Source organism: Lithobates pipiens, unplaced genomic scaffold (genome assembly GCF_037356315.1).
Source record: "Lithobates pipiens isolate NorthernLeopardFrog02 unplaced genomic scaffold, aLitPip1_a1.2 Scaffold_10, whole genome shotgun sequence".
Taxonomy (NCBI): domain Eukaryota; kingdom Metazoa; phylum Chordata; class Amphibia; order Anura; family Ranidae; genus Lithobates; species Lithobates pipiens.
The window spans coordinates 184726520-184743874 of record NW_027507686.1 but is presented as its reverse complement, the minus strand read 5'-3'; the positions used below and the strand labels follow the sequence as shown (position 1 = coordinate 184743874).

Here is a 17355-nt window from a genome sequence, read left to right as displayed (position 1 = left end):
GGGAATAAAGGGAGAGGGAATTTTCAATCTCAGTAGTGTCATTCTTACTGAGGCTGAGATTTCCGTTTTAGATAAGGGGCTAAAGTATGCCCCCCCTAAGGCTCTTAATAAATTCGAAACGTATATGGACATACAAAAATACACCAGGAAATTGAATGTTAAAAGGTATATGTTGTCTAACACACAGGAGAGAAATGCGATCAGCCAGACAGATATCAAACATTCTGGTTTAAATAACGCATCTCTCTTCAACCCCCCAGGTGGTCTATCTGCATCTATCAGGGTCTTTAGGGACGTTGTCCTTAGGGATCTTGAATGCCTGAAAATTAAAGAGGTAAAGATGGCAAAGGAAATACAATTGGGTCTCAATCAGCTTTGTAACCAGAAAAATCTGGTCATTAGGCCCGCGGATAAGGGAGGGGGGATAGTGATATTAAAAAAGGAGGATTACTTAGTCGAACTTAATAGAATAGTCGGGGATACTGACACATACATTCCACTACCCGGTGATCCAAGGTTTAAATATAAAAAGGAACTGGAGGATATTGTTAAGCGAGGCTCTGAGATGGGTATTGTAAACAAGAAGGAGAAGTCCTTCTTGGTCCCTGTCTCTTCTAGGATACCCGTCATGTACTACCTGCCTAAGATACATAAAGATCCGGTTCACCCACCGGGTAGACCCATTATCAGCGGAATCGACTCATTAACATCAATAGCAGGGAAATACATAGACGGGTTCCTACAGCCTCTAGTTAAACTTTTACCAGCTTATATTAAGGATACTCGTCATACTATTAATATCCTTAAGAATTGTCAATATCAGGAGGGTGTTTGGATGGTCACAGCGGATGTGACATCCTTATATACGGTGATCCCACATGACTGGGGCCTCTGGTCAGTAAAATATTTTTTGGATAAAAACTCAGGTTTGGTAGACAAACAGAAGGATTTTATTATGGAACTCCTAGAATATGCCACTACGCACAACTTTTTTTGGCACGCGGGAGGTTTCTTTCTCCAAAAGAGGGGAGTAGCCATGGGGGCTAAATTTGCCCCCAGTTTGGCGAATCTCTTTATGGGGAAATGGGAGGAGGTCATCTATTTGGATAAAAGACCGGAATTGGCCCTCTGGGCCAGGTATATAGATGACGTCCTCCTCCTATGGAATGGCTCTTTTGAGTCACTTGAGGAATTCATGATGGAACTCAATATGAACGATAGAGGGATTGAATTTAAATACGAAGCAAGTCAACATACCATTAATTTTCTGGATCTTAAAATCTGGAATGAGGGAGACACCCTACTGACAGCCACGTTTTTCAAAGATACTGATCGTAACGCATTTATCCCACGTGACAGTTGCCACCATAAAGCGTGGCTACAGTCCGTTCCGAAGAGCCAGTTCATCCGAATGAGGCGTAACTGCTCCCGGGAGGATGATTTTGATGCGCAGGCCGGGGTTCTTGTAGAGAGATTACTGGCTAAAGTTTATGATGAACAAGATTTAAAAGAAAAATTGAGAGAAGTACGAGAGATTGACCGTAGCCTCTTACTCAAAGAGAGAACAGAGGTGGAGGGGAATATTATTAACAGCAATTTTCAATGCCCATTTGTTACTAGATTCTCTCAACAACACTTTTCGGTCAAAAAGATTGTGCGTAAACACTGGCACATAATCAAAAATGACCAAATTCTGGGTTCATTCCTCCCAGAGAAACCACAGGTGGTGTTTAGGGGTGTACCATCTATTAGACAAAAAATCGCACCTAATGTGTGCGACCCCCCGACAATTACACCTATGTTTTTTCAGAATCTGATAGGGTTTTTTAAATGTAATAAGTGTTGTGTATGTTCCATTAATAATATAAAGATAAAGAAAACAACAGAATTTTGTTCCGGAAACACTAAACAGATCTTCCCCATTAAATCATTTATAACCTGTTCCACAGAGGGAGTGGTATATCTTCTAACTTGCCCCTGTGGGCTCCACTATGTGGGTCGTACATTACGCCCTCTCCAGGTGAGGTTAGGGGAGCATTTGGGTAACATTAGACGGGGATTCAAAGGACACCCGGTTTCGAAACATTACTTGGAAGTACATGATCGTGACCCTCGGGGAACATCCCTCTTGGGAATCGATAAATTACAGTTACCCTGGAGAGGAGGCCCCAAAAAGAGGGCAATTTCAAAACTCGAAATGAGTTGGATATATAAAATCAAGAGCCTTAAACCTTTTGGACTCAACGTAGATATAGAAATTAATGCTTTTATAGATAACGCGTGAGGGGTTATGAATTACAGTTGATATATAATATAAATATGTCTGTTTGGGGGAACGTTTTATTTATTTATTTTTGTTTATTTATTTTTGTCCCTTTTTTTCATATGCTTTTTGTGTCTCCTCTTATTATTTTTTTGAACTAAATGAGGACAGACCACTTCCTTCTATTTAGATTCTTAAAAAATGGTTTCCTAATGGGAATTGGACACCGTGGGCCATTCGAACGAGAGTAGTCACACACTTTTCGATATGTGCTTTCCACTCAGAGGTGTGCAGTTCAGATATAGGTTCAATCCATAAGAAAATAGAGCTCGAGCTTGGGCGTTGTTTCAGACCCGGACCGTGTTTGGTCTCCATGGAAATGGCGACCTGGGTGGGACCAATGGTTTGTGAGACGAGGGATTGGGTTCATTTCTATAACCTTCGAAAAAATGGTAACCGTTCGGAAGTGAGGCTTGGTTTGGCCGGAATGCCGACCCTCACCTCTTTCGAACGTCATCGAGGCTTGGTTTAGTCGTAACGCTTTGTTTCAGACCTGGACCACGTTTGGTCTCCATGAAAATGGCGACCTGGGTGGGACCAATGATTTGTGAGACGAGGGATTCGGTTAATTTCTATAACCTTCGAAAAAATGGTAGCCGTTCGGAAGTGAGGCTTGGTTTGGCCGGAATGCCGAACCTCACCTCTTTCGAACGTAATCGAGGCTTGGTTTAGTCGTAACGTTTTGTTTCAGACCTGGACCACGTTTGGTCTCCATGAAAATGGCGACCTGGGCGGGACCAATGATTTGTGAGACGAGGGATTCGGTTAATTTCTATAACCTTCGAAAAAATGGTAGCCGTTCGGAAGTGAGGCTTGGTTCGGCCGGAATGCCGACCCTCACCTCTTTGGAACGCAATCGAGGCTTGGTTTAGTCGTAACGCTATTTAAACGTGATGGATCAGCATATCACCTGTGCCCCAGGAGGATGTAAGTTTTTACGAAACATGTCTGGCTGTTTGTGCTGATACCACCACGCTTAGAATATTCCCTAGCACGGGTGTATATTTTTTCTTATTTTTAACCGTTTTTTTATGCATATTTTTATTTTTACTTGCTAGAATTAGACCGATTCGGTCATACCTTTGGTCTACTGTATATTAAAACGTTTTTCTAGAATCGGACCTATTCGGTCATATTTTTGGTCTGCTGTATGTTAGAAAAAATTCTTTTAATAAAATTGCCGACTGCCTAACGGTACGTTCACGATCGGAGTCCTTCTTTGTTTTCCCCTTCCCTTTACTCGTGGCCGAGAGGCCCGAGTATCTTGTGTTTTACTACAGGTTTGCGTATTGAAAAACCTTGACATCGGACGATTCGCTGGGGAGCTATAAACAAACTCCAGACGTACAGAGAGATTGAATAGCCACTATCTACGGTGTTCGAGAAGGGAAGGAGGACGTACGGAATTGTTGTAATCTAGGCTGGTTACTTCCGAATGATCCGCATCTATCCATGCGTCTAGTAGCACACTGGAACGGATTACACGCAAAAGAACCCTGCAGAGGGCTGTCTGCTCGCGCTAACGACTCCATTGACTGGGAGTCCACCCATTGTGGTAAGAGTCAAACTTTTTTCAGCTCTGGATTTGTAAGAAGATTACACTGAATTCCTAAAAAGGATCGATTTCCCTATTCATTGTTTTTTCTTGGAAACAGAGAGCCCCTTATTACAAAAGACTCCTTCTTTCTTGATTGAACTTTACACAGGATGTTTTTTGATTTGTAATCTCATCGATTTGTATTAGATTTCTCACTTTCATCTTTCATGTAATTTTAGCGCAACTTTATATATACAATTTTTTCTGAGTTTTTCCATATCTTGATATTAGATGGTTTTTAGTTGCAGCTTTTAGGTTTACCCCAAGCGCGATATTTTTGTTTTTTATACCACTTGTCTCTTTACCCAACCTTATGGCCGAACTTAACATTTTTCATAATCTCTCTGGTCTGGAAATTAACATAACTAAATGCTCGGCTCTACCTATTAACTTCTCCCCTGTTATGACTTTCTTATTGCAAGAGAAATTGTCGTTCATATGGTGCTCCTATTCATTCAGCTATCTAGGCATCCATATCGCATCCTCTTATAACTCGATATACAAAACAAAATTAACTCCCACTCTTCACTCATATAAGCTCTCTACTTAAACTATGGTCTTCTTACCACACATCCTTTTTTGGTAGACTCTGCTCTGTTAAAATTACCATTCTCCCTAAACTTCTTTACTATTTTCAAGCTCTCCGTATTAATACCTCCAAAACAAGAATAGAAGCTCTACAACGAGAAATCAATAAATGTATTTGGTCAGATAAAAAAAAAACTAGGATGTAGCTATTCTTTCATGCATAGACCACAATCTAAAGGCGGACTTGGCCTTCCAAGCATATGGCTCTACTTCCTTGTGGCCAGACTTACACAGTTGGCCCAATAGTTTGCCCCTATCAATAACATCCCATGAATCTCCTTTGAGTCTCTCTCAATTTCTCCTCTATACCTACAAGGCCTTCTATGGTCGGGTATAAACTCCCACTGCAAGATCCTCAATCAGAACACAATAGTTGCTCATTCTTTTCCACTATGGCTCCGACACAAGGATGCCCTTAAACTATCATCTGAAGTCCCACCACTGGCTTCATTTCTGGGGGACCCTAGATTTACACAGGGATACAAAGACAACAGTCCATTTACACAATGGCTAAACAACATCCTGACCACCCTAAGATCCATAGTGATCAACATGAAATTTCCCTCCTTTCAATCTCTCCAATCTAAATACAAATTTCCTCCCTCAGAATTCCCCCGTTATTTACAACTTAAACATTTTTTTTGCAGAACAATCTGCAAACACATTATTTGAACACATGTATAACCTCCCTGAGAGACAGAGGTCTGATTTCTCAACTATATGGTTATCGCAATAGACTTTCCCTACCTGAAAAATTCAGGCCAATGCTACATTGGGAAGCAGAATAAGAATGCTCTTTCACTATAGAGACATGGGATACAATGATAGATAACCTTCGCAAAAGTATTCACGCTATTTATTTTATATAGAGAAACCCAAAAAAAACTATTACCTAGATGGTATATGACTCCTACAAAAATTCACTCTTTCTACCCTACAGCCTCTCCTAACTGTTTTAGGGGATGTACAGAGCAAGGAACCTTAATACACATCTTTTGGAGCTGCAAGATTCTTAAACCAATATGGCAAGCAGCAGCCAGCAAAATTAGCATCAGGTAAAACTATCACCCTTACACCCCAAATATGCCTTCTATATGCTTCTATACCAAATATTCCTACATTGTGCAACAGACTGCTGTATTCATTATTTAGTTCCATCCAATGGATAATTGCATATAATTGGAGGTCAAACAAGCTTCTATGGCCACAGGTCTTATCTAGGATGGAAATGATTAAACTTTCTCAAAGAATACATCGTACCCTCTATGATAATATGCACATCTTTATTAAAAAAAATGATTTATTGTGATTTGCCATAATTATTTACATACTTATGATGTACCACTAATCTAAGATGTGTTACTGTTGTATTAATATATCAAGATTTTATCTTACTTTTTTCTATATGCCATCCTTTAAAACGATTGAATATGTTTAGTATATATACGTTTAGCCTATAATACCTCATAACAACAATAGGAATCCAAACCATTTATTGTGCAACTATTGTACAACATTGTAATACTGAATGATAACATTCGCAATGTACCTGATTTTTGTTATGGATCTTCCAAATAAAAACGTTTGTAAACAAAACAAAAAAAAAAACTATTTGGGTACCACGTCGCATGACCGCGCAATTGTCAGTAAAAGTAACGTAGTGCCGTATCGCAAAAAATGGCCTGGTCATAAAGGGGGGAAAAATCTTCTGGAGGTCAAGTGGTTAAAATCAGTTCAAATTTAAGTTCTCCTGCACGATTCGAAGCAAAGGTTACCTTAATTGGGGAGAACCTCTGGGGGAATCTAGGATGGAAAAGGACCTGGGGGTCCTAGTAGATGATAGACCCTGCAATGGCATACAATGTCAAGCTTCTGCTAACAAAGCAAACAGAATATTTGCATGCATTAAAAAGGAGATCAACTCCAGAGATAAAACAATAACTATCGCTATACAGGACTCTGGTCTGGCCGCACCTAGAGTATGCTGTCCAGTTCTGGGCACAAGTCCTCATGAAGGATGTACTGGAAATGGAGCAAGAACAAAGAAGGGCAACAAAGCTAATAAAGGGTCTGGTGAGACATTAGTTATGAGGAAAGGTTGCGAGCACTGAACTTATTATCTCTGGAGAAGAGACGCTTGAGAGGGGATATGATTTCAATTCATAAATACTGTACTGGTGGCCCCACAATAGGGATGAAACTTTTTCACGGAAGGGAGATTAACAAGACACATGGCCACTCATTAAAATTAGAAGAAAATAGGTTTAATCTTAAACTACGTAGAGGGTTCTTCACTGTAAGAGCCGCAAGGATGTGAAATTCCCTTCCACAGGCGGTGGTCTCAGCGGGGAGCATGCAATAGTTTAAAAAAAGTATTAGATAATCACCTGAATAACCACAACATACAGGGATATACAATGTAATACTGACATATAATCACACACATAGGTTGGACTTGAGTCTTTTTTCAACCTTGTCTACTATGTAACTAATTTTATTTAGCTTAAATAAACTACCTCCTTATTACTTGAAGCATCTTAAAACTTGATCTCCAGTCTAGTATTTGGTGTTTGAAATCCAGCACTTCTGTGATGCCATAATTCATGTGAAGGGCCCTTCACCACTGCATATCCAGTCTATTCTAATCAAAAAGAGTATAATGCTAAACATCGTTCACTTCATGCCTAATCTGCAACATTTTGTGTACAACAACCTGTGTGGTCTTGTTAGCAATACTTCATATACCTTAAAAGTGAAGGTCTCATTGAAGGAAGGGTTCAGAGTCTTGCGATACACTTTGGTTTCATTTTTCTTACGGGTATCGTTCGTGAGATACACTATAACATACGGGTCTGATGTCCCTCCACTGTCCATAGCCTTTAGAGAGGCAGCTTGCTTCACTGCAATAGTTGCCTGTATTGAAAGAGAGCCAGTCATGTCATAAGACCATTAACCCAGATCACTTTCTCAAGCACTTTGGATATAGTTAGACTTTAGGCCCCAGCCTGCGATTTTAAGATTTTATTAAAAGTCTTCCTACCTCCTCCCTTTGGAAATTGTATTCCACCGAGTACTGCAATCGGCCTCGATAATCATTTTCCTGTGATTTCTTTAGTCCCTCTATATCTGGCTGCACCTACAGAACATTATCAAAACAGTAACCATATAAGGTTTGTGAAGTAAACATAAATGGTTTAGAAGAAAAACATGACATGTGGCACCCATTAAACAAAAAGAACAGGTGAACACACCACAGTGCTGTGTAGGGGCCGTTCACCAATTTACCATAAAAAATAAAAAAAAGACGTAATGACCAAAATTTTAGCACTGCTTATAGACAATATAGTGTATATAATGACCATTGAGTGTATCATCAAAGTATACATACAGTATTATTGAAATGTATATTTTCTTTGAGGACAGTTACACACGTACATATATACAATATATATCTATATCTATATCTATATCTATATCTATATCTATATCTATATCTATATCTATATATATATATATACTGTAATGTTGGGGTGATTAAGCACAATTGGTAGATGCACGTTTTAGTCTACATCAGGCAGGCGTTTTATGGTTAAGGGCCTGGTAGCCCACGTTTATTATAAGAAAACAAAAATATTTAGTTCATCCAGTAATCCCACGCAGGGGTTTAAATTCATTCAGCACACAAATGAACATACCAAGCCACCTGGCTCTCAATTGTCAACAGTTCCTCTGCTTGCTCCCAACAGATTTGTCAACTCTTTCCAGCCCCCTGGACTCACAGACTTCCTTAGTCTTCCTGACTCTCAAGGTTGTCAGCCTTTCCCAGTCCCTTACACGGACTACAGTCTCCCACAGGGCAAACCACTCTTCAGCCAGCAGCAAGCTGTTCACACTCCTCCACCTTCCACACCAACAGCCCTTCATTTATATGGCTTATATGCAGCTGGGCACACACCCTGCTCGTTAACATCAAGACCCAGACACAGGGCTGGAGATATGCAAACTCTGTGTCTGCGTCTCGTTTTCCTCCAATTTCATAGGGACAGAGCCTCGCTCTGTCACATATCCCCCCCCTTTGTTTCGATCCGGAGGGAGGAACACCAGCACCCATCATGATGGTTGGGACACCTCTGTGCTGGCTGTCAGCCACGTAGGCCCAACCTTTTTTCCGGGTGCGCTTCCAGGAACATTCCCCCCTGGATCTTAACAGGTTCCTATATTTTCCTATACTCAGCCTTCCTCTTCTTTTGGGGTCCCTGGGCTTATTCACTTTTCTTGGGGGAACTCTGCCTTCCTTGAGCCCTCCTTTCACCTTACAAATACCCATTTTACCCTTCACCATCGGTATTTCAGGTTTAAAACAGTTTCTCTTGGTACCCACTGCAACCAAATCATTGTTTACAGAACGAACTCTTAACAGATCACAGCTTTCCAATTCAGTGTTTGTTAGAAGAAGACCTGAGGAGGGACTACATCCGACGGGACCATAGCACAGCTCCATCTCACCCGTTGTCCAACACTCCATGGGTACCTGTTCTAACAAACTACCCTGACCTAAGCATAAACCATTTTTTTCAGGTATACACATTACATTGTTATGGCAACCAATATTAACACTTTCTTCCACAGTGTCTCCAGGCACCTTAACTTGTACCTCTGGGCCAGTGACAGAAAGCATCTCTGCTACTGCCGAGTCCATTCTGGGCCGTTCTTTCTCATGAGGCCTAGCGGGTAAGGCAGTATCTGCGCCCTCTACTGACAACTGCTCCGCCACACCTCGGACCACACCAGCAGAGATGTTTCTAGTCACCGCATCAGACGGAGAGACCTCTGATATCTCAAGCAGTTCTCTCGCGTGCCTTCCATACCAATCAATAACTAGAAGTACGCTCACAGAGAATCTGGAGATCCTGTGCCAAATGGGTAACCATTGGTCCCACCAATTCCACTGTTGGTCAAGGTTTCCCAGCACTGCCTGTACCACTTGGCTCCACCCATTGGTGCTACGCAGCACCACCTGGTCCAACTGCGGTGGAGATACCCAAGTATACAGCAAGTTCATTTTTACCAACTCTAGCATTTCCAGTAAGGTTTCGGTCATCTCTAAACATCCCATGTCTAAACACCAGAACTTTCTAGGGTCTTCTACCCTGTCCAAGACATGGAGGGGCTCAGCAACTGCAGGTTGAGAAGGTGAGACATTTGAAGAGACCTCATCCTCCTTGGAGGTACTCATCATCACGGCCTGTTGCTCCCCTGGAGAGCTGTCAGACACATGTCTCACACTTATCCCTTCTGCACCAGTGTTGGTGAGCCTCTGCAGGTCATTACAAGTCACACTATCACGTTGATACTCAATATCATTTAGCTGTGGGGCTGTGGACAACACATCTGCGATGCCAGTGCCCTGAACTGTTTCTTCAGAGTGGAGGGCAGCAACCTTTGCAGGGACCAAGACGCCCTCAACCACTGGCAGCTCTGCGATCCCCCTGTCTGGCATAGCAGTTGTGTCCACACCCTTGTTACTTAAGCTAGCCTTATCCAGCATGGCTAACAATTGTTTGGCCCAGCTGTCCCAGTCCATTGTGGTTCCACCATGGGCGTTCCACAGCGTTGCATCACCTGCTGTAGAAAGCTGCACAGAAACCTGGGATTCATTAGCTTCAACTGTACATTCGTCATTTCTATATATATCATTTTGTAACACCATACTTTTAGCAACGTTGTATTGGGGTGATGCTTCATCACCTAAAGCTTGGTGCAGCACACCATTTTGAACACCTTTTTCTGGTGGCACTACAGACACATTCAGCTTTGTACACTCAGCTTTTGCAGGCTGAATTAACCCCTTGCCCACTGGGCTACACGTAGGGTTGTGGGGCTGCGCCCATACGCTCTCACTGTGTGAATTAGTCCCCCCTTGTTCCACCAGCATAGCACCAGAGCCATCCTGGGCAGCCTCTGACTCCAACACATGGAGACCCCATGAGACTTCCATGGAAAATCCTGTGCCTCTGCCTGTCATGGGAGATCTCCTACTCTCATCACTGGTAGTGAACACATTACCAACCTCACTCTCAGATATGACATTACAAGAAATACATGTTTCAATGTCATTACACTCATCACCATTAACAATAGTATCACTTTTGTTAGTACGATCATTAGCATTCTCATTACATGTAGACACAACTGCTGTTTTTGTGGTTTGTTTATGAGCCACCATAACCTCTGAGCGACTCTTCACAGCACCTGCTCTCTGTAAAGGGGCACTTTTGCCTATTTGGGCAGCTCCATAGCTGACCTGGGAAACTCTCTGCTCCAACACTGCAAGCTCCTTGGAAGTTTCCCTGGGCAACCCTGCAGCAGCTGTCACTAGGGAACATGGTACCAGCACTGTTTTGGTCACCCCTAGCTCAATTTTCCCAGCCATCTGCTGGATCATAGCAGGCATATGCAGAGTCCCCATGTCCTTTTCAGTCTTTAGCCCTGCGTCTAGTTGGGCTTTACGCTGCGCCTCCCCACTGCTCTGGGTAGCACAATGCAGAAAGTCTATGTCCATTTGTACTGCGGATCTCCCCACTGGACATACTCCCACTTCACTGGATTCAGCATCATAAACTGAAACAGTCTTACCAGTTCCTGCAGCTGATGTCATAGCCTTCACTTGAGTGCGTTGTCTCACTGGTGTGGTGTCTCCACAGGCTGACTCCCCCATGTGGCCAGGGAGCAAAACTGCAGCCTTTCTGGACCCACTGACGCCCCCTGTAGGTAACACAAGATCCTTGTTGCTAGGGGTAACTGCAGACTTGCGCTCCAAAGCTGGTTGGCTATACCTCATGCAGGATTCAGGCTGATATACTCTCCTTTCTGGACTGACCCCTTTGCCTAAGTGGCCATGACAGAAAACCTTACGTTTCTCTGGATTTCCAATTCCTAGGACTTCCGGCGACACTTCTCCCATCCTGGAGCATTGCTGGCGGCCCATGATACGATGGAACTCTCCTCTAAGAAGGATTTCCTCTTTAAACTTGCGATAGTCATCCTGGCCCCCATCCATCAAATGGTAAACCGACCGGAACTCTATCCGCAATAAGGTTTGCAGCAGTTTTGGCCACCGGTCCCTAGGCCATTTTCTCTTTACAGCAACTTTTTCAAATCTTACAAGGAAGTCTCCCACCTCCTCTGTAGGCAGCATGGGTTGCACATAGTCAGAGGCCAAGATCTCAGCCCCTTGCAGTGCACCCCACTCTTTGCGATTCCGCTTGAACCATTCATTCGCTGTCTCACATGTCACTGGCCCCTTTTTACTGGTCCTACAAGGTGGAGACATCTTCTCAGACCATGCTGAGCTCACTTCTTGGCATCTCCTCCATGACTGGCTCTCACTCGTTGCCATTGGATACCACTTCTGAGGACACAGCTGATCACAATCATTAGTAGATGAGCTCCAGAATTCATCAACCTCCCATCCAGCTTGGTTATTCCACAAACATTCCTGTGACAAGGGGCAATGGGCAACAGCATGTCCCCACTCACTACAACGGATGCAGCGCAGAGGCCTCCTTGCGTCATGCTGTGGCACCTTTGGGCTCAGGCTGCCAGGAACAACATCCTCTTTAACTTGATTAAACATGAACTTCTTGCTTTTTGACTGCCTCATCCTTGCAATCACATGCACACAGCAGCTTGTAACAGTTCTCAGCAAAGAAGGAGAAAAGGAAAAAAAAAAAAATCTGATGTTTGATTCTTCCTTCACAGGTACACAACCCGCATTCAACACAGTCCATCAAATAAACGTATACGCAATGCTGTTCGCCTGGCTGCCACACACAGCTAGCAGCAGTTCCTGATGCGACTCACTGTGGAGCAAGGACCCGGATTCCACCGTCTACATGCCCGCATTCTCGCACCACTTGTAATGTTGGGGTGATTAAGCACAATTGGTAGATGCACGTTTTAGTCTACATCAGGCAGGCGTTTTATGGTTAAGGGCCTGGTAGCCCACGTTTATTATAAGAAAACAAAAATATTTAGTTCATCCAGTAATCCCACGCAGGGGTTTAAATTCATTCAGCACACAAATGAACATACCAAGCCACCTGGCTCTCAATTGTCAACAGTTCCTCTGCTTGCTCCCAACAGATTTGTCAACTCTTTCCAGCCCCCTGGACTCACCGACTTCCTTAGTCTTCCTGACTCTCAAGGTTGTCAGCCTTTCCCAGTCCCTTACACGGACTACAGTCTCCCACAGGGCAAACCACTCTTCAGCCAGCAGCAAGCTGTTCACACTCCTCCACCTTCCACACCAACAGCCCTTCATTTATATGGCTTATATGCAGCTGGGCACACACCCTGCTCGTTAACATCAAGACCCAGACACAGGGCTGGAGATATGCAAACTCTGTGTCTGCGTCTCGTTTTCCTCCAATTTCATAGGGACAGAGCCTCGCTCTGTCACAATACTCATACATATATATATATATATATATATATATACATACACACACACACATATACAAATATATATATATATATATATATATATATATATATATATATATATATACACATACATATATATATACACATACATACACACACACACACACAATATCTGGGAATGGAAATTATAATCACACTGTTAAAGAATAATATGAATATTTAAAATAAAAATGAACAGTTTATCAATAAATAATGTAATTACGAAGTACAGAATGGATGTGTTTTGCTTTGCTTTTGTAATCTTTAAAGTTTAGTATGAACTTGATAGACCTGTTTTGCAGCCGCTATAGTTACAGTATGTAACTGTCTACTGTAAGAATAATTAACCTAATATAACAGTAGCTTTCAAAGTATTCACAAAATTCCAGTCTTCCGATGTCTTCTAGTTTTTCATATCTCTTCAGACCTGGGGTTACCCGAGTTTTGAGGTCCATCTACTGTACTTTGTGCATCCATGACTATAGAGTTTAATTTGTAATTGTTGACTCCTTTGTATATTTTACATTATGGAAACCTATTCCCTTTCTCCTTATATACACTATATTACCAGAAGTATTGGGACGCCTGCCTTACACGCACATGAACTTTAACCAGTACCGGACCAGCCGCTGCCGATGTACTGTGGCAGGTTGGCTCGGCTGGGCGAAGCAATGTTACCTTACGTCAGGCCACCTTCACCCTCCCACGATTGGCTCCCTTTCTCTGCGGGCTCCACACAAACCTTTATTGATGGTTTATTGATGGTGTAGAGCATCGGGGCAGCGGCAACAAGGAAAGAAAAACAGGAAGCACATCAAAAATGGCAAGAATGTTTCAACGTAGCCGCATGTAAGTGCAAACACCACTCTGGATGAAGGGGCACATTTGGACAGCATCATTGTCAGTTTGGGGGGGACAGAAAGTGTTTTTGGAAGAATTGCCAGGTGACAAACTGAAGGAAGCCTGAAAAAAGAAAAACGAATGCAGCAATCCATCTAAGGACTGTGTCATTCACACCAGAAGTATTTATCCTCTGGGGCAACCTTTTGCTCTATATATGGAATTACCCTTTGGTAAGCGCAGGATGTGTTGATGCTAAGATTCCATGCAGCGTTTTGTCTTCGCTTGGGACTTGAATGTCTTCAAAGACCCACCAGCAGGATTCTCCATTTGCTGTCTGATATTGTTTGACCCTTTGGTCATTGTTGAAGGTGAGCAGCCAATCTATAAATTTTACAATCGATGTTGGATTGATGCTTTGTTTTCCTCCTATCAAGCTACCTTTTATGAGATATCCATATCTAGATAAACAGATTCCTACCATTGGGCTTTACTTGGACTTTTGTTTGCATTTTTTAGCTATAGTTTATTTTATGGCACATTATATTGAATAAGCGCACCACTTCCTTTTCTTTTTTATAGTACACATAAGCACACTGGTCCCCCCCCCCCCCCGTTGCCCCCCTGTTAACTTCACTTCCTGTCACAGTGTCACCTAGTGCAGTGTTCATATTTTTTCTTTGATCACTGTACTGGTGTAATTTGTAACAATAATCAGTGTTAGGGTACTTAGTAGTAGTCCCAGATAGGTCTAGGGACCCCCCTAAACCCCCCTAATAAAGGTTTAACCCCTTGATCACCACGTCACCAGTGATCACCGTATTAGTGTCACAGGTGACGATGGTTAGATAGTTATTTATTTTATAGTGTCAGAGAACCCGTCGTATATTACCTATTAAAAGGATTAACCCCCTGATCACCCGGCGGGTGATATCAGTTAGGTTTTAGCATCAGTTAGGGTCTGCGTCACCCCAGACATAGTCAGATTAGTGCCAGTAGCGCTAACACCTATGCACACACCATACACCTCCCTTAGTAGTATAGTGTCTGAGCGGATTGATATCTTTGATCTGATCAGAACTATATTAGCGTCCCCAATAGTTTAGGGTTCCCAAAAATGCAGCATTAGTGGGATCAGTTCAGATACCTGCTAGCACCTGCATTTAGCACCTCTGCCCAGCCCACCCAAGTGCAGTATCAATCGATCACTGTTACTTACAAAACACTAAACATAACTGCAGCATTCGCAGAGTCAGGCCTGATCCCTGCGAACGCTAACAGTTTTTTTGGTAGCGTTTGAAGTCACTGACAGTCAGGTGCATTAGTGTACCAGTAAATTTAGAGGCCAAAATGTCCAATCGAAGGTACACTAGTGAAGAGGCCTACACATTTCTGAGCCTGACAGATGAGAGGGAAGAGGAAGTCACCCATCTGTCCGATTCAGGCTCAGAATATGAACCAGTAGACAGCAGCGGAACCCTGACAGATAGCCCTGATGGCGGAGTAGTGGTCCCTGCCAAGGTCAGGCTTACCCAACCCTGTTCTTCTGCTGTTGAGATGCAAGAACCGCAGGGCTCTCGTATGGAGCAGAGAGCCAGTACTAATGCCACTCATCCTTCTGGTGAGCTGGCAAGCACCAGTGGCCTAGTACATTCTGGTCGTCCATCCAGCACTGGAGGAACACTTGGTGATGTGGCGAGTTCCATAAGTGCTGTTCAAGCTGGTGAGGTAGCTAGCACAAGTAGAGTCCCGCAGCCACCAAAGAGACAAACACAGGCCCATCGAGCCTATAGTGTCCCTTCTGCTGCATTTGCCAATCCGAATTGGGAGCCAACCACTTCTGCAGCACCCGTACTTCCCCCATTCACTGGCCAACCCGGAATTTAGGTGGAAACAGTTGATTTTACATCACTTGATTTTTATTCGCTGTTTTTCACAGAAGATCTCTATAGATCTATTTTGGACCAAAGCAATTTGTATGCTGGTCAATTCATTGCCGCTAATCCCTAGTTTGCCCTTGCCAGAGATTGAAGACCTATCATGGTCTCCGAATTTAAGACTTTTCTGGGCCTATACCTCCTCATGGACATTAATAAAAAGGTTGAGTTGCGGTCATATTGGTCCACTGACCCAATTCATCATATGCACGTGTTCTCTGCCTCCATGACCAGGACACAATACGAGCAAATCTTGCAGTTCATGCATATCAATGACAATGAACTCTGTCATCCTCGGGGTGACCCTAGATACGATCGGCTCCACAAAATTTGCCCATCATAAGCCACTTCAACCAGCAGTTTGCAGCCTTGTTTACTCCCGATAAAGTTGTCTGCATTGATGAGTCCCTGATTAAGTTTTCTGGTCGCTTGCCTATCAAACAGTATCTTCCCAGCAAGCGTGCCAGATATAGGGTCAAGATGTATAAGCTCTGTGACAGGGCAACAGGCTATACATATAGTTTTAAGGTTTACGAGGGAAAAGGGAAAAGTCACATGGAGCCCGAGAACTGCGCAGACTACATAGGGAGCCCTAGTAAGATTGTGTGGGACTTGGTGTCACCCTATTTGGAAAGGGGTACCACTTGTACGTGGACAATTATTACACAATTTTTAGTCACCCTTTTTATTGTGGAATTGGCGCATGTGGCACCATGCAATCTAATCGCTGGGGCTTCCACCCAATGGCTTGTAGAGTCCCAACTTAGATGGGGGGGAGAGTCTGCTTGAAATTTAATTTGTTAGCAGTGAAGTGGAGGGATACAGGGAGTGTTTTTGTTCTGTCATCCCTTAACGCAGATGCAACTGTCCAAATTCCTATAGCGACTGGTGTTGTGGAGAAACCCTCTCTGTCCACGAATACAACCTTAAGGCCTCATGTACACTGCTGCTGGTAAACAAACGTTCAGAGGCAGTTGGCTGCTTTTTTCAGCTGCCCCTGAACTCATCCAAAGTTAACTTATCAGTATATGTACACAGGTTCGTTTAATGTCGTTTTTAGGCAGTTGAGTTTAGAGGCCTTTTTTGGAAAGCAGAAAAATGAGTTCAGAGGCATTTCAAGCACTAAAAACGCATCTAAACAAGGTAACTTGCATTTAACCACGTTTCATTTACAGGCGTTTTAAATTTTTGACTATTTTGAAAAATAATTTTTTTCTAACAATTTCAAACGCTTCTAAACGCAAACGCGGCATGTAAACACGGCAAAACAGACGTTTTAAATGTGGGTTACTATCTGTCAAGTTAAATCGTTCAGGAGAGGTTATAAAAATGTCTTGTGTACATTAAGCTCAACATGTGAAGGATGGACTCCAACGACCAGTTGTTGGCACCATACCCAATTGTCCATAAGGCCAGACGCTGGTACAAAAATGTGTCTGTATATTTATTCCAATTGGCTCTGCTGAATGCTTAGCTTCAGGATGAACTGGATCCTTCCTTAAATTCCAGGAAGAGATCATCACAGCCCTTCTGTTTCCAGATGGTGCTGTGACCCACCTTCGCAAATTACATAAAATACATTCTGC

At 42.9% G+C, this 17355-nt stretch overlaps 1 protein-coding gene across 2 annotated transcripts in view; it reads right to left on the bottom strand.

The window, feature by feature from the left end:
- The window catches only part of SYT8 (synaptotagmin 8), an 84648-nt gene that overhangs the window by 19311 nt on the left and 47982 nt on the right, over positions 1-17355 (bottom strand). For both annotated transcript variants that reach the window (XM_077460603.1, XM_077460608.1), the window contains exons 4-5: positions 7549-7644; positions 7254-7421 (exon numbers count right to left, since the gene is read on the bottom strand). In XM_077460603.1, coding sequence (XP_077316729.1) covers positions 7254-7421; positions 7549-7644 — 264 coding nt within the window. The remainder of the gene's footprint in view (positions 1-7253; positions 7422-7548; positions 7645-17355) is intronic.